The sequence below is a fragment of the Cucurbita moschata genome, unplaced genomic scaffold (genome assembly GCF_002738365.1).
Source record: "Cucurbita moschata cultivar Rifu unplaced genomic scaffold, Cmos_1.0 Cmo_Scf00014, whole genome shotgun sequence".
NCBI classification, from domain to species: Eukaryota; Viridiplantae; Streptophyta; class Magnoliopsida; order Cucurbitales; family Cucurbitaceae; genus Cucurbita; species Cucurbita moschata.
The window spans coordinates 1,518,162-1,539,377 of record NW_019268530.1 but is presented as its reverse complement, the minus strand read 5'-3'; the positions used below and the strand labels follow the sequence as shown (position 1 = coordinate 1,539,377).

Genomic DNA, 21,216 nt, shown 5'->3' with positions numbered 1-21,216 from the left:
TTCCTAATTTAATTATGTATGTAATTAATCTCCACAAAACCCTAAACCCCTCACCCCACTTCGCGCGCCCTAGACTTTTACGGTACCGTATCGTCCTCTCTTCTCCTCGCCGCCGTCGTCACCGCCGCTCTTGAATTGCCATCTCTGCGCTGTGTTCATCTCTCGCTTTCTCTCTTGTAATCCGTTGCTGGACCGATTTGAATCCAAATCGGTTTGGTTCTTCTCCACCATTCGGTTCTGTGATCGAACCGATTTCCGCTCCGGATTTTTGTCCTTAGGGTTGCCATTGCGTATGTGTATTTGATTTTGGAGGGTGCTGGAGTTCTTCGCCAGCAAGCTTCTGAAACTTCCCTTTCACTATTCTTCTAGCAAGCAATGGCTCGTATTGGAAACGTAAGAACATCTTCACTTTCTTTTGCTAGTTCTGTTCGTTTGTAACCTGTTTATTGTCTATGGGTTTTGTCTTGTTTTATATAAGATTTAAGTTTTCTTGTTGTTAATTGATTGAAACAGAAGAAGAAGAAGGGGTTTGTGAAGCCGATTACAGCGAAGAAACAGTCTAATGTGGATCATGTTACTGGGGAGAAAATCCCGAAGAGTTTTGTTTTTTCTAGAGGGAAGTTACCTGGTCCACTCAGGCAACTGCAAATGGATTTGAGAAAATTGATGCTTCCTTACACTGCTCTCAATCTTAAGGTATACTCTTATTGTTTTTTCTTCTTTGTAGTCACTGGAACTTTCCTGTGTGCTGATTGCTTAAACAAGTTAATGTTATATCTGGAAATATTCTTCTTATTTGTGCGTATTGATTTTGCAGGAGAAGAGACGGAATAATCTTAAAGATTATTTGAATGTTGCTGGGCCCATGGGAGTTACTCATTTTCTTATACTCTCCAAAACTGAAAGTGCACCATATTTGCGCGTTGCTAGGACCCCTCAGGGGCCAACACTTAACTTCAAAATACAGGAGTATTCGCTTGCAGTAGACGTTGCTCAATCGCAATTGCGCCCAAGATGTCCAAAAGACCTTTTCAAGAATCCCCCTTTGGTAACAGTCTCAATTTCCCTTGTATAAACGTGTTCCTTTTGGTATTTGTCTTGTTTGAGGTTTGGGTAAACTAGAGTTCTCTGTTTGAGGTTTTAGATCTTACTGTGTGCTGATTGATGAGCTATTTCCAAGCGAAAAGTTTTGACAATTACGATTCGCTTCTATCTCTCATGTCACCCTTGGTTTTGTTTCATAAGCAAGCTCAATATGCAATGTTTTTCGAAGTACACAAGCTAAAAGAGCATTTTTGAAGAAAACATGATGGCATATTGATTCATTGCGCTCATGTAATTAACTCGGTGAATCATTCATCTAACATTTTTGTTGGCAGATTGTGCTTTCTGGTTTTGGGACTGGAGATCAGCATCTGAAGCTCACTACTATAATGTTCCAGAACATCTTCCCAGCTATTGATATAAATACAGTAGGTTTTCTTATTAATTCAACTGAAAGTTCAGACTGACCAGATTTCCTTCACTCTCAACAACAATTTAATTTCCATGTATCAGGTTAAACTTTCATCGTGCCAGAGAATTGTATTGCTTAATTATAACAAAGACACAAAGCTCATTGATTTCCGACATTATTCAATCAGATTACAGCCTGTTGGTGTTACCCGTAGGCTTAGAAAGTTTGTTCAGAATCATCAAGTTCCTGATCTTAGGAGTCTTCAAGATGTGAGCGACTTTGTCACAAAGTAAGCTACGTGGTTGGTTGTTTCATTGTTTTAATCAAGTCCATTTCGTTGTCTGTACGTTGCAGTGTTCACAATTTAATTTCCCATGTTTCTTGAAGTTATGGAGTTATGTCAATCCATTTTAATCTTTTTCTTTTCTTTCTTTCTCAATGAAAAGCAACCTTTCATTGAGAATTTGTTTTCTCAATACAAAGATATAGGGAAAATGTTTAGTGGTTTTCATATGGTTCGTTTGATAAGGAGCTTAAGTGAATCTCTGCCATGTACCTTATTTGATATCCAACTATGGAAAGAAAAGAAAAGGGATCCATCATTATAAATTCTATTTCTATCTCATGTTCTTACATTAGCCTCTAATTGTTTCTTACAAGTTTTCTCGTCCGTTGTTTGAAAGGGCTGGTTATGGGTCAGAAAGCGAGGCTGACGATGAAGCAGCAACAGTCATGTTGGCCAGTGATCTAGGTAGAGTCAACCAAGCTTCTACGAAGAGTGCTGTCAAGCTTCAAGAGATTGGACCTAGGCTGACTCTTCAGCTCATTAAAGTTGAGGAGGGGTTGTGTTCTGGTGGGGTCATCTTCAGTGAATATGGTATGTGTTCTTGAATATGGCATTTTCTCTGTTTTTGTTCCTCGCTCTGTTACAATTCAAGGACTTGCTCCTATAAAGCCTCCGTGAAGAAAGTGTATTTTCAAATTAACCTGTTTTTATTCTGGAAATGTAGGTGGTGAGAAAAAGCAGGATTACAAGAGTGCTCAAAAGAAAAAGCAGGAAGACACTGACAGTGATCATGATGAAGATGAGGATATGGGTGAAGATGATAGCGAAGGCCTGGAAGTTGATGAAAAAGACTAACTTACGCATTTGTTCGGATAAGAATTCGTGGTAATCCATTTGCTTGACGAAGCGGGAACCGATAGCCGAATTCAACCAAGGGGGGATAGCAACACTCTTGAATCAAATTACGTGGGACTGAGTAAGCTTCCTTAACTACTACTGCGTTATCTGTTTCAGTTTAAGAGATGTTCATAAAATCAAATTTTGCATTTCCTTTTACGAAAACGCTTAGGTTGTCACAGAAAACGCTTAGGTTGTCATTATTTGGGAAGAAAATGGCTATATGATATGGGTTGTGTACTTAGCCAGATGCTAGATTTCATCCATCTACTGTTTGTATAAATGGATTCTATCAGTAATGTTCTTTTGATTACATTATCTAAGAACACTTTTGTATTTGGAATCCAACTGAAAATTAGTATCATATTCTGGTGATGATAGCAGAATTTGTATCACCATTTGCCCATCTTTTCATGGTGTGTTTAGTATCATTTTATTCCTGTTAACCATATTAGATGTTGCAGTAAGGTGATTTTGATTGGGTCCCGAAAATCTAACGAATCTCTATTAGTTTGATTATGTTTAAGTCAATTCGATCATGTAAGCTTGTTGGTAGGTTCACCTAAGGTGTGTTTGAGAAACTTTTGCTCTTTAATCAATAGGTACTATCGGTATAGGGTATCGATTGACCTAAATTTCTCGTAGAAACGAAAATTTGATCCGACTTGAAGGGATCGACCATTTTCTCAGACGAAAAATCTCGAGAAAAGTTCGACAATGCATTCTTTTCTGCTGTATCCTTCCATATTGGCGACCCCAGTCCAACCAACGTATTAAATAAAATGAAAGCATTGTGGGCTAGTCTGTTTTCGAGTGTCTTCAAAATAGCATTTTTCCGACCATCATATCTCTTATTGATCTCATCTTCTTTCGGAAGTCAAAATTGGATTTAATTATTAATTTATTTACCGTTTCAATCTTGTTCTCTATTGTTTGGTTGAATTAAATATGGGCAAGTTTGTATTTTAAAAAATAAATCATATTTAAAAATAAATATATTTTTTATTACATAAAAAATAGAATGTATTTATGAAATTTGATCAAACCTAAGGCCAAAATGGAAATGGTCAAATTAAAATGAAATCTCAATTATTGGGGTAAATTTGTAATTTCACAATTCTATTTTTCATATATTTTAATTTTGTATGGGCCAGCGCATGCGTCGGTTCAACTTCAATCATGAAATGTCACGTCTAAGTCCAAGACAAAGAAAGGTCATATTTTTCCAACGTTGTCAAATATATATATATTTTTTTTCTTTTTTTTTAGAAAAAAAAAAAGGTCTAATCTTTTCTCCATTATAATTATTAATATGATTTAACTTATTTTGTTTTAAAAAAATTACTCTAAATTAAATATTATAAAATATAAGAAAAATAATAAATGAAAAGAGTTATACACCGAGAATATAATCTCTGTCCCCGATCACATTTATAACTAACAAGAAAAATATCTCTCTCACTCCCTCTCTCATTCCAAACACCATCTTACTCGAGACGGTCTTTGTGGGTCCCTACCTTGCTAGTTAAGTGGACATCTTTATGCACAATCAACTTAATGTTCATAGGTATATGAAATCCGAGGATTTGAACATTCAATCTTCGTCAATACTATATTTATTTACCCGACCTAACATATTAATAACTTGACCTAATAAATTAAACGAATAAATGCTATAGTTGACATTCTTAATGGGTTTGGTTACAAATGAGAAAAGATGTGGGACAAAGGCAAGAAGACAATTATATAATGACTTACTTTATCATAAATTAATATTATAGTTTGAATATGAATTTGGACATTTTCATTTTCATTTTTATTGAACAGAACTTTGCTTAAAATACTAATTACTTCAACCTAAATCTTGTTACAGCTAGGCACGTGCCGCTGCACATGATTAAGATTTGTCTCCCATATTATTCTCCTTACTTACAACCCTTTAGTGTAGATTCAACAATCTCCGCATAAAAAGAAAAAAATAGGTTAATTTAGGGTTTAGGGTCGTTCGAAGCGTCCAAAACACTCACTTCCTCGAAGTCGGTCGCTTTTTCGAGTACATATTCATCTGGGTCGTATTGAATTCTGTGTCTGAACATCTTTATATACACCTCTTAATTGATGATATATATTTTAATCGGTTGATCTATGTTCAAATTGACAAACATTAGTTAGCCTCTTAATCGATGATTTTATTATTAGGAGCGTTGATTTCATAAAAATATAATATATTTATCAATTTTTAACGGAATAAAATATATTTAACATCACACCATCATTTTATTTATATATCGTGTTAATGACATTCAACTCAACCCGTTAAATTTGTAATAACTTCGGCTTTTATTATTATAAATTATAATAAAGAAAATTCGAAACTTGTAAGAACTAATTATATTTTGGAAAGAAAAAAAAATTAATAATTTAAAAAATAAAAAAGTCCATAAATTAGAGATTGCGTGGATGTAAGGTTACATGTCACGTTGAACACGTGGAGGAAATTGGGGCAATGATTGGGGCTTTACATTAACATTCCTCCATAACCTTTGGAATTTAGACCTAACATTTTACATTATGAACATTGCATTATTATTATTTTTTTCCAAACTTTAAAATATTCCCACAAAAAAAAAAAAGAATATAAATAATTATAAAAAAAATTAAATTATGAATTTAATTCTCGAGTTATATTCAAGTCAGCTTACGTCAATTTTTTAATGATATTTTGTTAGGATATTAATATTAAAAAGTATTTTTATAAAATTAAATAATTTTATTAAAATTTATTTTAAATTATTACATCAGGATTATTTGAATGAATTGGATTTTGTAAATTAATGGAAAAAAATCAGCTATTTTTTTTATGGCATTATTGTAAATTTGATTCCTTATATGTTGATGGAATATTATGTGAATTATAAAAGACAAAATTATAAAAAAAAAATTATTTTAAAAAAGTGTTCAATAATAGTTTATGACACGTGGCGACATTCTATACGTTTCACTATCTGCCAAATTGGCCGTTACATTTGTCAATCAAATGTTATTATTTTGAAGGTTTTATTTGGATTATATTATTTATTATAGTAAACAATTGCAAATATTTCTCATTTTAGTTTTAAATTTGTTTTATTTTTATTTTTAATTTTAAATTTTGTTAATTTTAGTCATTACACTTTTAAAATGACTAATTTAATTTTAAAAATAAAAAAATTATATATTTTAGTTATTAACTCCATTTTTTTATTTTACAAAAAAAAATATATTAAAATGGTTATTTTTTAAAAATTTAGGGACTAAAATGAAATACCGATAGTCGAGAGACAATAAAATAAACTTAAACATTTAGGGAGAAAAAGTATACGATAGGATTCTTGTGGAGGAGAAAAGGTAATTAAAGAGAGTTTAATAGCCAGAATAACTATATACGTAAAGCAAAACTCGTGAGAGAAAGATGCGTGTATGAGGAGAGCGACTACTAAGAAAAGTCTTATATATACGTACGTAAAGAGATAAGATATTGAAAAAGAGTGCACCGAGAAAAAAAGAACGTCATAAATTACTTTTAAAAACAAAAAAAAACTATTCTCACGGGCCAATCTGAGTTCTTATAATATGTTTAGTTTCTACCTGTCATTGGTTCAAGTTAATTACGTCTAACTATGAAGTAGCTCGCTGTTTCGATAAAAAAATTGACATCAGCAAGTTGGGTTCGGTGGACGGAGACAAATCCAGTGGCGACTATGAATTAATTTTTATTTTTATTGTTATTTTTTTTAAAAAAAAGTCAATGACACTTGGAAATTTTCAAATTTGCCAACTTGGACCCCTCTAACCCTCTCCCAACCCCATTATTTAATTAATAATTTTTTAAAATTACCCTTTTTTATAATTAATTTATAGCCACACCCCAATATTTTATCCCTATTTTTATAATTAATTAACATTTTAGTCCACCTCATATATATATATATTTTAGATTATTCCTTTTTCATTTTTATTTATTTTATTCTTGGTTGGTCGATTTTTTTAAAAATATTTAAATTAATTATATGAATTTTGTTTACAAAAAATACTATTTTAGATATTTTTAATTGTTATTTATGCGAGAGAAAAATATATTTATTGTTTTAAGTGCTAAAGTTTTTCCATAAATTAATTAATGACTAAAATAAAAGTTGAAAAAGCTATAAATTAATTAAGAATAAAACAAAATTAAGACATTTATTTTGATTTTAATGTATATTTAATGCTTCTACATAGATTAAATCAAAACAAAACAAATTATAAATAGTCAAATAAGGACATTTTGTTCGAGATCTCCACGCCTTCGATCAAAATCATACCATATAAAATGTGACAAATAATAGAAAAAAAGTCTAATGAACGATAAAATCAGACCAACACGTAAAGGATCGAACCACAAAATAAAGAAGAAGAAATAATTGGATCGAAATTCAATTGTATGTCGTCGACCTCTTGTCGTTGAGCAACATGAAGGAGACAGAATTAGGTCAAAACCTGCTCCTAGCTCGTGGCACCTTGATTAAGACTAGTTTGAACACCGCTAGTTCATTTTGACCCGTTATGTATCGTCGTTAGTCTCTTTATCCAACTGATGTGAGATCTCACAATCTACTCTCTGTAGAGGCTCAACGTATTCGCTGACATACTGTCTTGTGACTGGCTCTGATAACGTTTATAACAACCCAAGCCCATTACTAGTAGATATTGTTCGCTTTGACCTGGTACGGATCGTCGTTAAACTTAGGATTTTTTTATAAATAAACAACAAAATTTAGCCCAAATTAAATTTAAACAAGAACGATATAATATTTATTTAAGAACAATAATTGAGAAAACTTCCACATTTGCCACGGATCACTAAATCAGCCAACAATAGAAAACAAGAGTTACTTAATGGCATTTACGTAATAAATCCCAACTATTGCCCTTTTTTTCCAACCTCTCTCCCTTTAAAAGCTCCAAAAATCGCCTCCTTCCCCCATCAGAAAAAAAAAATAAAAAAAGAAAAAGAAAAATTATATACCCCCTCTCCTCTGTCCTCACCTCACCTCCGCCGACCGGGATCCCTTATTCCCGGCCACCCGCCACTCCGCCGCCGTGAAAAAAACAAAATCCGCCTAAACCCCATCTGATTTCCCAATCGGATTTGAAATAAAGAAATGGGATCGGAGCTAATTTTCAGAGGGCACGACGAGACCCATCCCACGGCGGACGCTTATTCCCCCAAACCCCCAAAGCCATGGCTGTCCGTCACCCGTCCGATCCGCTACATGCTCCGGGAGCAGCGCCTCCTCTTCGTCCTCCTCGGCATTGCCATCGCCACCGTCGCCTTCACCCTATTCCCCTCTTCCAATTCCGCATCCCAAGCCAGCTACAACTACGACCCGATCCCGACAGAGCTAGCTCGGTGGTCAAACACGCCGTCGTACGAGCACCGCCCCCGGTTCCACGTCCACCGCATCATGAACTCCGGAGGCAAAATACCACTCGGGCTAAAGCGAAAAGGACTACGGATCGTCGTCACCGGCGGAGCTGGGTTTGTCGGGTCGCACCTCGTGGACCGTCTGATTGACAGAGGCGACAGCGTCATCGTGGTCGACAATTTCTTCACCGGACGGAAGGAGAACGTGATGCACCATTTTGGGAATCCGCGATTCGAGCTGATCCGACACGATGTGGTCGAGCCGCTACTTCTTGAAGTGGATCAGATCTACCATCTCGCCTGCCCTGCTTCCCCTGTTCATTACAAATTCAACCCTGTCAAGACCATCATATCCTTTTGATTTGATTTTGATTTTTACAGTTCATTTTCGTTGTCTATTTCGAATTTGGGTTCTGGGTTTTCTTTAACTTTGGGTTTTGGAGGAATTTACAAGACCAATGTGGTCGGAACTTTGAACATGTTGGGTTTGGCGAAGAGGGTGGGAGCTAGATTTCTGCTGACCAGTACCAGCGAAGTTTATGGAGATCCTCTGCAACACCCACAAGTTGAAACTTACTGGGGCAACGTCAATCCCATCGGTCAGTTTCATTTCTTCTTCCTTAATTTCTCCGAATCCAATGTTTGAGCGGAGGCGGCGGAGGAATGGTTTTTCACCTGATATGCAGGGGATTAAATCCGGGGAAGGGTAGAGATGGTAAAAGGATGAACCGATGGGGGTGTTTGGGTCTTTTCAGGGGAACCGCCATGTTTGAACCTAGATCTGAAGAGGAAGGGTAATTCGGTAAATTTGAAGTGGTTTGTTATTGTCGGAATGTGTGACAGGTGTCCGAAGCTGTTACGACGAGGGAAAACGGACGGCCGAGACGTTGACCATGGACTATCACCGAGGAGCTCAAGTTGAGGTTGGTCGCCATTAATTATAATATTAAGTAGTTTAATTAATTAATTAATTAATTAATTATGTTTCCTTTTGCAGGTTAGGATTGCTAGAATTTTCAACACTTATGGCCCAAGAATGTGCATTGATGATGGGCGTGTTGTTAGTAATTTTGTTGCCCAGGTTAGCCCCTTCTTTTTTTCAAATAATATCTTTAGACGTCAGTTTTCGTATCAAAACATCAACTTTTTAGATTAAGCTATGCTCGGGTTGGTCTTTAGACTATTCTTCTATTGTACACACCACCTCGACTAGTTTCATTGGACCATCCGTCTTACTCTACCATATTTGTTTGACATGGAAACATGTAAGATGTTAAATCCTAAGCTGGTGGTCGCCATGAATTGAACCCATAGTGGTTAACTCCACCCCATCGTTAAACGTTGTTCTTGTGGCAAACGATGAATGTGTATAGTGTATGGACGGGGCTAGGAAGATAAATGACTCTGATTATAATTAAACGAAAACATAATGTAGAGTTAAAAGATGCCATTTAAAGTTTTAGGGACGAAATAGACACGAAAACGAACGGATTTTGTTAAAATTCATGTTGGGTTATGCAGGCTTTGAGGAAGGAGCCTCTCACTGTCTATGGTGATGGGAAGCAAACAAGGAGTTTCCAATATGTTTCTGATCTTGTAAGCATTTTTCCCTCCCTTAATGTCTTTCTGATCAAATCTATGTTATATTGCTCGAAGATGATGTCGTTTATCGTTTTTTGGTCTAATGAATAAGTAATTTTTAAGTTCGTATTCGTATTGTGTTAATTATGGAACTTTTGGATCCAATGATCATTTGAAACTCGATTTGAAGTCATAGTTGGTTTGTCGTTACGATAAGACGATGTGTTTGTTTAATGTTCGATAGGTGGAGGGATTGATGAGGCTTATGGAGGGAGAGCATATTGGACCCTTTAATCTTGGAAACCCCGGTGAATTCACCATGCTTGAACTTGCCAAGGTACATTTCTTGGCGAAGTAATGTAGTGAGAAGGTTGTAAAAACGTAACGATGATAATAACCTCGGTCATATGTATGTATGTATGTATGTTGTGTGAGCAGGTCGTGCAGGAAACGATCGACCCGGATGCGAAGATAGAGTACAGGCCGAACACAGAGGACGACCCCCACAAGAGGAAGCCAGACATCACCAAGGCCAAGGATCTTCTTGGTTGGGAACCCAAAGTTTCTCTCCAGAAGGGTCTCCCACTCATGGTCTCCGATTTTCGACAACGTATCTTTGGCGACCACAAGGACAGCAGTGGAAGCGCCAAGACAGCAGCGTAGTCGTCGTCCCAGGTTGTTCTTGCATCGGTTAAAGTATAATGGTTAAAACGAATAGCTCGAGGGGGAGGTCGAGAAGCAAAAGGAGTGGAAGTGAAAGCTTATAGGTTAGAATTTGGGTGATATGATGCTTGTTTTTTGGATTTTGAAACAGTTGTGTTGTAAGTTTGATTAGAGAAAGTGGGGTTGGCTTAATTTGTGGTTGAGGGAATCACAATCAATCCATCCCTTTCACATCAATTACAGATTTCTTAACAACAAAAATAAAATAAGGATCAAAATCATTGAGCTGAAATTGTAGCTGCCAAACTTTTTCTGTTCCTTTTGAATTTTGAGAAGATTGTGTTCATGTTCTTTAGAAATTGTAATCTAGTCAAGGTTCAATGACTATGTAATCTACGATATCAATCAGGCTCGATTTCGCTATATCGTACAAGTAAAATTCTGCTACGCCTACGCCTAAAAGTTGGAGTAATCGACATGCTCGACAGAATTTAGTTTGAGAATTAAGCTGTACTTACTGGATGTTCATCTCCCTCAACAACACTTCAGCTGCAGCTGCCTTTTCCCTGCACTGTGGACTTGTTGCATCCTGTAGAACTTGCTGTTCAATATCTGCCAAGTTAGATTTCAACAAGAACAGCTCTTCAATCTCATATTCATAAAAGCTTTTAGTTTATTTTTTTTTTACTACAAGAACAAAATATGATAATGAAAATCAAACTTTACTACGAGTTCAACGATAATCATGGCAACCGCTGTGTTCATGGGATCCGAGATCCGTTCTATTCCTAGTTAAGAAAACTGATCTGAATAGAATTTTCAGCAAGTTCATGATGACAGTATTTTACACACGATCTCCTGTACTGAGAATCAAAAGATAGCAGTTGGCTTTCCATACAGGGAAGAGACCAAGATTTGCTATCCTATTTCTTTGCATAAGTTATCAACATCGAGTTTTGCGGGTTCATCTTGAAACCTTGTAGCGCTTGCATGGCGACTGTCGATTGTACCTCATCGGCGTACTCTACAAATGCAATACCTGGCTTTGCTTCGATCATACGAACCTCCTTAAAACCAGGGTACTGACAGAACAGCATTTGTAGCATCATTGGAGTCGTTTCATGGGGAAGATTTTGTACAAACAAAATGCTATTGGGTGGGGCTGGTGCTTCTGGCACCATAACTCCACCAGAATAAGGTACTTGAGAGTGCTGCACCATTTTCAGGGGAGGAAACGAAAGAGAGATTGCGTTAGCAACATACAATTTCCAATAAATAAACATAACGAGTACCATAATTATAAATATGATGAATTAATTGGCAAAGGGTTCTTGTAACGACCTTAAGGGAACATCTGATAAAATTTAGGGTCGTTACAGTTCTTTAACAAGCATGATTGTATGAAACAAGGAAAAGACGGATAAATTCAAAAAGAACAACAAAAATGACTCTTACTACCCTGGAGCAAGTTAAAAGAAATAAGTGCCCTATGTCAATGAATAGCATACAAATTAAGAATCGTTCTTAATATAGTGAGGAGAGTGAGAAACGAAAAAGGTCGAGAGCGAATCATTTTTAATGAACAAAATTAACCTAAAGTAGTGAAGTTCTACCTTTTATTAGTTATTACATTCTAATACTCTCATTCTCTATAATCTTATAGTTGATAATCATGTCAGCCATATCATATCAGTGAAGCACTTAGAATACATTTTTCAACAACAGGTGAACATATAATATCTTGATCGTCTTTGTTGGAGAATTAAACTATGTATATGAGGCTCAAATCTAGAAATGAATATATTATAGATATAAAAGTTTATAAAATTTATCAAAGACCAAACTTTAGGAATTAAATAGAGATACTTACCGCTGTTGCACCATATGCTCCACCAAAAGCAGGATTCATACCCATCCCAGCTTGATTAGCATCATGCTGCTCTTTCTTCTTCCTCCCTACCACATCGAAAGAATGGACAGATCTTAGATCAAAAGACTGCTACATAAACTATAAGACAACATTTTCCTTACTTTCTGAAAAAAAGTTCCTTTTTTTTTTTTTTTATAAGAACTTACTGAAAAGTTACTTCCCTAAGATGTCAATACTGCTCCAATAGATTTGAATAAAATACCTAAAGTAAAAACCTACAACACTCTACTATTGTATCAAATACTGAAGAAAAAGATCTTCATGAACCAAGCTAATTTAGACACATTTGAATTTGAATTGTCAAATAGAAAATGGAGACAAATTATACCCTTCTCCTCATGCCTCTTTCGTTTCTCCCGGGGAACAAATGTACCATCAGACTTCGAGATAACATCCGATTTCGTCTTTGCATATTGTATCCTCTACATGATTGCAAATCAACAACACTTAACTTCGTATTACACCAAACTTCGTCAAGCTAACAAAAGACGAATAATAGAACAGAGCAACAAATGATACAAAAAATTGGTCGCACTTTATAACATGGAGAAGATACAAAGCCTACGACACCGTACAAAAATGCATAGAGAACGTAGATGTTAGCCACCAGACCTACAAACCAGAAATGCTCAACAGATATAGAACTATCACAAGATTGACAGAAGCCACGTTTGACAACCATATGATGTGTGTCAAACTATTAAGAACCAAAGTAATAAAGCTCAGGAGTATACTCAAACATCTGCAATGTGATATTTTTAAGAAGTAATCATTCAAGATCACTGCTCAGGGTATTGATCATTCAAACAATAATTGTCCTTTAACCTTGCTAAAATGAAATCAGCTATGAATATTCATAGTAGACCACACCATCAGTACAGCAATCTGCAAGCAATCACATTATTTCCTAGCCATGTGCGAGTAAATCTCAACTACCTAGATGATTCATAACCCAAACAAAGTTCCAATTTGGTTACTCAGAAGAATCTATCAGAACTTTCATAATTTCCACATTGACTCACATTAGTATAACCCTCCGTTTGAGCCAAGAAATTGCAAGAAACAATTTAAAATTGGAGCAATCAATTTCAATTCTTTATCGACGATAACCACCCTTTCACTGCAAGAATTAGTAGGTTCTAGTAAGCACATTACCATAGGCTTATCATAGAAAGGAAAGCCCTGCATTTGTCTAAGCGCATTAGTGGCAGAAGATACTTCTTCGAAGACAACCCAAGCCTGTCCTTTGTGCTTCAAGGTTTTGAAAGCCAATACTTCCAGAATCTTCCCGAACTGCGAGAACACCGCGTTCAGCGACTTCTTCAATTCTGCTCTTACAAAGAAGAAAACAATAAAAATTACAACACATTTCAGACTATTAAAGAAGCTTCGACATTCCCCTCCCCTCAAAAATACCTTCCAGCTTGATTTTCTCGTTGAGATTGTTAATGTAGATGGTCATGTTCGGAGGAATCTCATTGCCAGTGCTGTTGACCTCCGCCATTTCTTACACCACCGTCCGCCGAATAGAAATGCTTAAACAGCTAAACCACAAACGTCGAAAGAACACAACGACGGTCGACTTCAGAAAACGACGGCTCGGTCCGGTACATGCAATTCCACCGCCGCTCACAGAGGTCTGATCGGTCCGGCAGAGGCTGAAAATGAAAGCCCTAACTACGGCTGCAGGAGAAGAAGCAGTGGGCTGCCACTGATTTTGGGCTTATACTCTTCGGGCTTTCCCTTATTGGGCTTCATTTTTTAGCCCACAGCAAATCCGTCAAAAATACAATAAAATATTATTTTGTTATTTTTATGTTACACTTTATTTCCATGAATTTCCTTATATTTTTAATTAAATTTTTGGTCATGTTTTACATTATTTTAATTAAGTTCGACACTAACCAAATAATTTAAAATTATCGAACAACAAAAACTTATTATATTTTTTTTAGACATAATACTATTTTTATTAATTTAGCCTTAATTTTTATAAATATTTTTATTAATTGGCCTTAATTTTATAAATATTTTATTGATTTAGCCTTATTTTTAAAAATATTTTATTAATTTAGCCTTAATTTTTATAAATATTTTATTAATTTAGCCTTAATTTTATAAATATTTTATTAATTTAGCCTTAATTTTTACGATGGCTTTTGAGCTTCGAGGAGGCTGCTGGACAATAACAGCAGCTGTTTGAATTTGAATAGTCCAATGTTACCGAATTTCCCGGAAATTAAAGTCCAACTAAGCTTTGACTGTTCTGCCTATGCCCGCACCACCTAGGACCCACGATTTTCCACGTGGACGGTTTTCAATGGGTGTTTGAGTTAAATGTTGGAAAATTAAATCAACACGTGTACGTACTTTTTGCCTTTCTTTGACGGGTCCTCTAAACCCGACCCGGTTTGACTATTTCCACTTTCCACGTCACTTCTCTTCCGTCTTTATAAATAATCTTCACGATCTCTGTTTTTTCCATATCTCAAACGCAAATTTTCTCGAGAATTTTCCCGAGAAACAAACGGAAAATCTCTCCATGGCTCGCTCTTTCTCCGCCGTCAAGATCGCGTCGGCTCTCGTCTCCGATGGACTCTCCAACACTCTCTTCCGGTACTGAAATAGAACAATTCTCTGTTTTTCTTTTTCTTTTTTTATTAAATTTTATAAATAAAAAATACCCCTTTTTCTTTATTAAATTATTCTGGCTTACGTGCTGTGTGATCGGACAGACGTGGGTATGCGGCGGCGGCACCACAAAGCGTTGCGGCAAGAATTGGCGCCAAGACGGTAAAAAGTACAGAGAAGGAGTCGTGGGTCCCAGACCCGGTCACCGGCTACTACCGGCCGGAGAATTGCGCCGCCGAGATCGACGCCGCGGACCTCCGCGCTATGCTTCTGAAGGCGACAAGGAAGTAAAAATGAGTTGAAAAGCTTGGAGTGATGTCGAGGAGAGCCAATCTTGGTTACGCTGCTGGGCTATTGACTATTATTTGAAAAGTTTCTATATATAATTTTTTAAAATTATTTCATAAAAATAAATAAATAAATAAATAATGTTCTTTAGTGTCTCGAGTACTAATCGCAGCTCATAACCATTCAGTCATGTTAACCTTGCAACCTTAGTGATTCTCGATAGCCAGTTGTATCATCTTGACTTGAAATCCATAAGATAGAAGATGTTATTTGTTGATTTTAATCTTGTTTGCATAGGCTCGTGCACGTATTCATGCTCAAGAATCTTAGAACCTTTCACTTCAACACGTCTTCGCTCGTGATCGCCTCCTTTTAAAGGACATTTTTAACGGTCCTCTGAGAGTTAACACTGTTAGATGAACACGACTCTCCACAATGGCATGATATTGTCCACTTCGAGCATAAGCTCTCATGGTTGTGCTTTGAGCTTTCCAAAAGGCCTCATACCCCTAATCAAATGCATCACTATTTTATAATCTTAATTTTACTCGATTCGAGCAGAGTTTTGCATTCTACTCAATTAAAAATAATAATAATAATAATAAATAAATAAATAAAACTTACGCCTCCCTAACCTGTTGACAGTCTAGCAAAGCTCCTGTCTCTAGCTTTTAGCGTGTACTCACCCTTAGCTCGTGTCTCTTACTTCTGGTCCACCTTTGTTTAGAGCGGACTAGGCAGGTTTGTTCCATAATTAAAAATGGAAAATATGATATAAGGAAAAAAATTTATGATTTATTAAAATAATTACAGGAAAAAATAACGAATTAGGAAAAGGAATATTAAAAAAATATATATATTTTTCCTAAATCCTTCCGGTTTTTTTGTCCCTCTATATAAACCGTCGATTGTTCTTTCCGGTCGAATAAACGCTTTCTTTTCCCTCTTTTTCTTGTGTAAATTTTCCCGAGAAACAAACAGAAAATTTTCTGGCATTCATGATGGCTCGATCTTTGTCCCGTGTCATGAACATCTCCAGCCTCGTTTCTCTCATCAGGTATTTATCCATCAAAAAAATTAAATATTTAACGAAGAAAATCTAAATAAATATTTATTAATTTATAGTGTAAAATGCAATCCTTGGAAACGTGGTGTGTGTTGGACAGGCGGGGGTATAGGGCGGGGGCGACGGCGGCGTCACAAAGAGTGGCGTCTGGCACGGCGGCGGAAGGAGTTACTGCACGAAGTGGCGGAATGATAAAGAAGGAAGAAGAAGAAAGAAGGACGGAGATGGCGGCGTGGATCCCAGATCCGGTCACCGGCTACTACCGGCCGGAGAACTACACCAACGTGATCGACGAGGTTGATCTTCGTGCTATGCTATTGAAACCGAAAAGAAACGTAATGAATTGAAGAAAAGGAAATACGTTTTTATTAATCAATTTTTATTAATTTGCATTTAATACTTTAATAAAGATTATTATTCTTTTTGATCTTGCACTCATTTAACCCGGTCGGATCTATTTTCTCGACTGTGTAACCCATCTTAGTACATATCTCCTTTGTTCGAGAGTTTAATCTTTCGTTATTGTTTACCGTGAAAGAATAGCACGGTTCAGAGAACACTTTCGTATGTGATGCAAGTGAACGTGGTAGGCAACGATCTAGTTGTAAGATGATTTATGTGTGCTTCAATCCCTCTTTCTATAGCTCAAATTTGCTCGTAACGATTGCAAGCGGATCTTTTCACTCTATCCCACGCCCTCAAAGGTCCTTCCTCCGACGCCTCTCGTTCATTCTACTTCATCCTTTCATGTTTGTATATGAAAATAACCTACTCTCGATGATCAAAACCTTGACTTCTATGTTATTATTAAAGCGTGAGAGCGTTCTAATAGCTTATCGGTTCTTGTGAAAATTCCACTCGTTGATCTAGAATCGTGACAGGGTTGTCTTTTTGGTTGAAATGGGATGAAACGGAGCTATTATCCCAAACCCTCGATAGTTCACTCTTGCTTCTTGTAGTAATACCTTTCTAGAGTAAACGTCCCGTAGAAGATCATAAAAATGCCTCGAATCAACTTTTCTCGATTGACGAAAAAAAAAAAACCCTAAAGTAGTTTCACTCTCGAGCTACTTTCGTTAAGATTACACATCAAACTCGAGAGGGATGGCTCCAACCAAATTTTCATATCGAGAGTTTATTTCAAAGCTCAAAAAACCCCTTTTAATATTTTTTATTTTAAAGCTCGTCCTTCGAATTATGTTTAAGCTAACCATCTAGTTGGGAACGAGTCGAATGACTGAGGTTTAATACGTCTCATTTATTGAAATCCTTACACTTTGACACGAACATGAAAATGAGCGATTGAGAGGATTCGAAACAATTGAAGATACGAAAACAAAGAACAAACCAAACGAAACGGATTAGAACTAAGAAACAGAGCGAAGATCAGCAGAATTTTTTAAAGAAATCATGAATATGGGCGTTGGTTTCATTAGGCCTCTCTTGGTTGATGAAATGAGAAGTGTCTTTCATTACAACCACTTCTTCCAAACCAGGCACGTCCCTTTTGAACCCATCGCCATGGATGTACTCTTGAGCTCCTGGAAAATGGTAGGTCAGGTCCAAATCCCCCACTATGTACTTCACTGGCACCCTGATTTCTGACTTTGTCCATGCCGCTGTCAGCTCCCAAGTCCTGTAGAACAGAACCGGACATGACGAGCGAGCGAGTACAAAGAGATTTATGCTCATTAACTAAACAGAATTTGAAACAAGCATGTTCGAGACCCCATTTATTATATATGTACGAATGTGTATATATATAATTTGAATTGTTTTAGTTCTATTTAGGTGTATATATGCATACATATACATATACATTAACATGATATATATATATATACACACATTTCAAATGTTATAACGTTTTGTAATGTTGAAATTAACGTGTGTGATATATACACACATACAGACGTTAGAATGTTTTGTAACGTTGAAATTTAAATTTTTAGAAATTATATTGATAAAACATTAGGATATATTTTAGCTTATGGAATACCTTGAATTTATGGAAATATTTAATATTTTTTTTAATAAAAATTATATTAAAAAACAAAAATTATTCTTTGAAATCATTTAAATATGAAAGTAAAATATTAGAGAATCGATCCAAAAAAAGGTAATTGGAGAATTTTAGAGGTAAAAGGTGAAAAAAAATTTACAACTTTAATTTTAACTTTTTTTTTATAATATTGTTATTAAAAATAAATGTAAAATCGTGGTTAAAAAAAAAATAAAAAAAATGAAAAAGGTGAAAATATTTTTGTTACCGGTTAAAAGCTCGGTAGTAATTGAGGCCACCGGTGAAGCCAGTGCGGGAGAACTTGTCAGCGTAAACGTCGATATCTTCCGGCGTCAGCCACGTGGCGGGCGGCGGCGGTGGAAGCCCTTCGAATTTAACTTCTCCGGGCAAATATGGAGCTCGAGGGTCCCGATTTGACATAACGTCGTTGAAAAACTTTTTAATGTCCACCGTCGCAAACTCTTCCTCAGCCTGCCCTGGTTGCTGTGCACACCACGTGTTAGTATTATTAGGTGTTAGTATTATTAGGAGTGAGTCTCACGTTGGTTAATCGAGACCTTTTGGGAAGCCTCCAAATCAAACATACGGTTCATATTTTCAATGAAATGAGTAGTTTTAAATTTGAGTTAATTTACCTGAAATCTGACCATGTAGAATTGGTCCCCAAGAACGGATTTGAAGGCTTGGACAAAGGGCGTGGTGGGGTTTCTGGGAAAAAATTGGACGCTCAAAATCACGGCGGCCTTGATCCGGTCGGGCCTGAACAAACAGAGATACCAAGCGATTATGGCCCCCCAATCGTGGCCAACTAAAAGGACTTTTTCTATGCCCAGCTCGTCAAGGAGACCCACCAGGTCGCCGACGATGTGCAGGGTCGTGTAGGCGTCGGCGGACGGCGGTGCGTCGGAGTCTCCGTAGCCGCGGAGGTCCGGGGCGATAGCACGGTAGCCGATGGAGGAAAGGTAAATGAGCTGGTGGCGCCATGAGTACCAGAACTCAGGGAAGCCGTGGAGGAGGAGGACTGGTGGGCCGGTTCCGACGGCGGCGATGTGGAGGTTTATGCCGTTGGTTTTGACGGTGGTGTGCTGGATGGCCTCCATTGAAATGGGTGAGTTTTGCTTGATTCTTGGGTGGTGGGTTTATAAAGCAGGGGATGTCCTGTTCCCTGTAAATTGAAATGGTTGTGACCTAGTGGATAGATCTGTTCCCTGTCACTGTTTCCGAATCAAAATCATTTCCACTTAGAATATTAAAAAAGCTACACGACTGAGGAGTTAAACGAACACGACTCTCCACAATGGTATGATATTGTCCACTTTGAATATAAACCCAATGGAGTTAGCAATGAATATAAACGAACACAACTCTGATACCAATGGAGTTAACATTCCTCACTTATAAACCCATGATCATTCCCTAAATTAGCTGACGTGGGACTTTCATCATCCAACAACAATACTATCTGAGTATAAGAGGTTCTAGTGCTTGAAAGGGACAGTGTTTTTGAAGCATCACTGACCAATAATAATTTACATCCATGACATCATTTATAAACATCAGATAAAATAAATTAAAAGTAAAAGTTTATAGATATAATTGAAACATGTCCAAAATTTAAAGATGTTTTGTGTAATTTAATCTAGTTACAAGTCTCTGTTTGTCACGTGTTACATTGTAATTTATACACTACTGTAGTTATGGGCACATATTATATTGAAGCTATTCCAATGATGTGTAACAATATAGATTTAACGTGTATATCATATTATATTGGTTTAAAGATATAGATTCACATTCTCGATGCTCGATGCTCGATGTAGAGATTAATAATGTAGGCGTTGAAATTAAATAATTTCAATTATTGTTTCTTTTTTTGGACATTTTTATATTATTATCTTTATTTTCTTGTTGGCCGTCTTTTCATTGGTTCATAATTGACTTAATATCTTATATTATCCTATAATTCTTTTATATTAAAATTTTGAAATAATAATGGAGCTACTGTTACCCTTTTCTTTTTCGTTTTACTGATTTTAAAAATTATAATTGTTCTTTTACAATTTATTTGTATAATTTAATATATATATTTAAAAAAAGTTTTAAAAAAAATTTATTAAAATTTATATTAATATTTTTTAAAGGAAACTCTTTTTGCCGTATGAGTTTATATATTTATGAAAATTGAGAATTATATTTCAAAAGGGAATAAATTAATTAATTGACCCCAAAAAAATTGGTCAAAATTCAATATCGATGGCGAGAACTATTAAATAATTCAAATTTAATATAAAAATATTTAATTCTCTCGCGGATACGTGCGGTATACATTTGTTTACAAAATATAAATAAATGACAAATCCAATAATACAATTTACGTATTATTTATTATATTCTAGTTATAGAAATTGATGCATATTCAGCAGGTTTGCCCGAGAGGTTAAGGGGGAAGACTTAAGATCTTCTGCACATAAGTGCGCGTGGGTTCGAACCCCACAGCCTGCAATTGCTCCAATTTTTTTTTTTCCAAAGGAAAAAAGCAATAATTAAAGACTATTCTAGAAATATATTTTAATTTTATTTTTATTTTTATTTTTTATGTTACGTAACCTTATTTCATATTCTGTTAATGTAATTCTAATATGGCAATCATATTATTATATTGTATTAGTTTGAATTACTATTTCACCTTTTATTTTCATAAATTTAAAATTATAAATATTATTTTCTATTTGTTTCTTTAGAAAAACAACTCAATTTTTTAAAATTTAAAATAAATATCTTTTATTTTTTATAATTTGGTGTATGATTTAACACTTGAAATTTATCAATCTTCCACAAATTTGAAAGTTTTAAAAATAATCAATTTATTAATAAACATATAAATATAAATTTTATGCTTTCCCTAATTTTCAATTTTGTTTATATATGTAAATTTGTTAATAAAAAATA

General features: G+C 35.6%; 6 protein-coding genes and 1 non-coding gene across 7 annotated transcripts; 5 read left to right on the top strand and 2 right to left on the bottom strand.

The window, feature by feature from the left end:
• Positions 1-31: 31 nt before the first annotated feature.
• Positions 32-3,048, top strand: LOC111452807 (peter Pan-like protein). Its single transcript, XM_023093706.1, has 7 exons — positions 32-393; positions 514-696; positions 818-1,048; positions 1,380-1,472; positions 1,558-1,745; positions 2,140-2,333; positions 2,467-3,048. Exons 1-7 carry the CDS (start codon positions 376-378, stop codon positions 2,595-2,597), a joined length of 1,038 nt encoding a protein of 345 aa, XP_022949474.1. The 5' UTR covers positions 32-375; the 3' UTR covers positions 2,598-3,048.
• A 4,593-nt stretch (positions 3,049-7,641) lies between these two features.
• Positions 7,642-10,621, top strand: LOC111452324 (UDP-glucuronic acid decarboxylase 2-like). The gene is made up of 7 exons (XM_023092979.1): positions 7,642-8,434; positions 8,537-8,684; positions 8,929-9,008; positions 9,083-9,166; positions 9,607-9,681; positions 9,911-10,003; positions 10,105-10,621. The coding sequence occupies exons 1-7, from the start codon at positions 7,823-7,825 to the stop codon at positions 10,327-10,329; spliced, it is 1,317 nt and encodes a 438-aa protein (XP_022948747.1). The 5' UTR covers positions 7,642-7,822; the 3' UTR covers positions 10,330-10,621.
• Positions 10,622-11,032: 411 nt separating this feature from the next.
• LOC111452325 (U1 small nuclear ribonucleoprotein A-like) lies at positions 11,033-13,938 on the bottom strand. The gene is made up of 5 exons (XM_023092980.1): positions 13,676-13,938; positions 13,415-13,587; positions 12,588-12,681; positions 12,200-12,285; positions 11,033-11,540 (listed from the first exon to the last, which is right to left on the bottom strand). The coding sequence occupies exons 1-5, from the start codon at positions 13,761-13,763 to the stop codon at positions 11,253-11,255; spliced, it is 729 nt and encodes a 242-aa protein (XP_022948748.1). The 5' UTR covers positions 13,764-13,938; the 3' UTR covers positions 11,033-11,252.
• Positions 13,939-14,763: 825 nt separating this feature from the next.
• On the top strand, positions 14,764-15,461 carry LOC111452622 (protein SENESCENCE-ASSOCIATED GENE 21, mitochondrial-like). Its single transcript, XM_023093431.1, has 2 exons — positions 14,764-14,875; positions 14,995-15,461. Exons 1-2 carry the CDS (start codon positions 14,802-14,804, stop codon positions 15,179-15,181), a joined length of 261 nt encoding a protein of 86 aa, XP_022949199.1. The 5' UTR covers positions 14,764-14,801; the 3' UTR covers positions 15,182-15,461.
• Positions 15,462-16,179: 718 nt separating this feature from the next.
• On the top strand, positions 16,180-16,591 carry LOC111452505 (protein SENESCENCE-ASSOCIATED GENE 21, mitochondrial-like). Its single transcript, XM_023093274.1, has 2 exons — positions 16,180-16,235; positions 16,345-16,591. The coding sequence occupies exons 1-2, from the start codon at positions 16,180-16,182 to the stop codon at positions 16,589-16,591; spliced, it is 303 nt and encodes a 100-aa protein (XP_022949042.1).
• An 887-nt stretch (positions 16,592-17,478) lies between these two features.
• On the bottom strand, positions 17,479-19,397 carry LOC111452460 (epoxide hydrolase A-like). Its single transcript, XM_023093204.1, has 3 exons — positions 18,903-19,397; positions 18,515-18,750; positions 17,479-17,880 (listed from the first exon to the last, which is right to left on the bottom strand). The coding sequence occupies exons 1-3, from the start codon at positions 19,365-19,367 to the stop codon at positions 17,631-17,633; spliced, it is 951 nt and encodes a 316-aa protein (XP_022948972.1). The 5' UTR covers positions 19,368-19,397; the 3' UTR covers positions 17,479-17,630.
• A 1,289-nt stretch (positions 19,398-20,686) lies between these two features.
• Positions 20,687-20,769, top strand: TRNAL-UAA. Its single transcript has one exon. It is a non-coding gene; the product is annotated as a tRNA-Leu (tRNA).
• Positions 20,770-21,216: the final 447 nt, after the last annotated feature.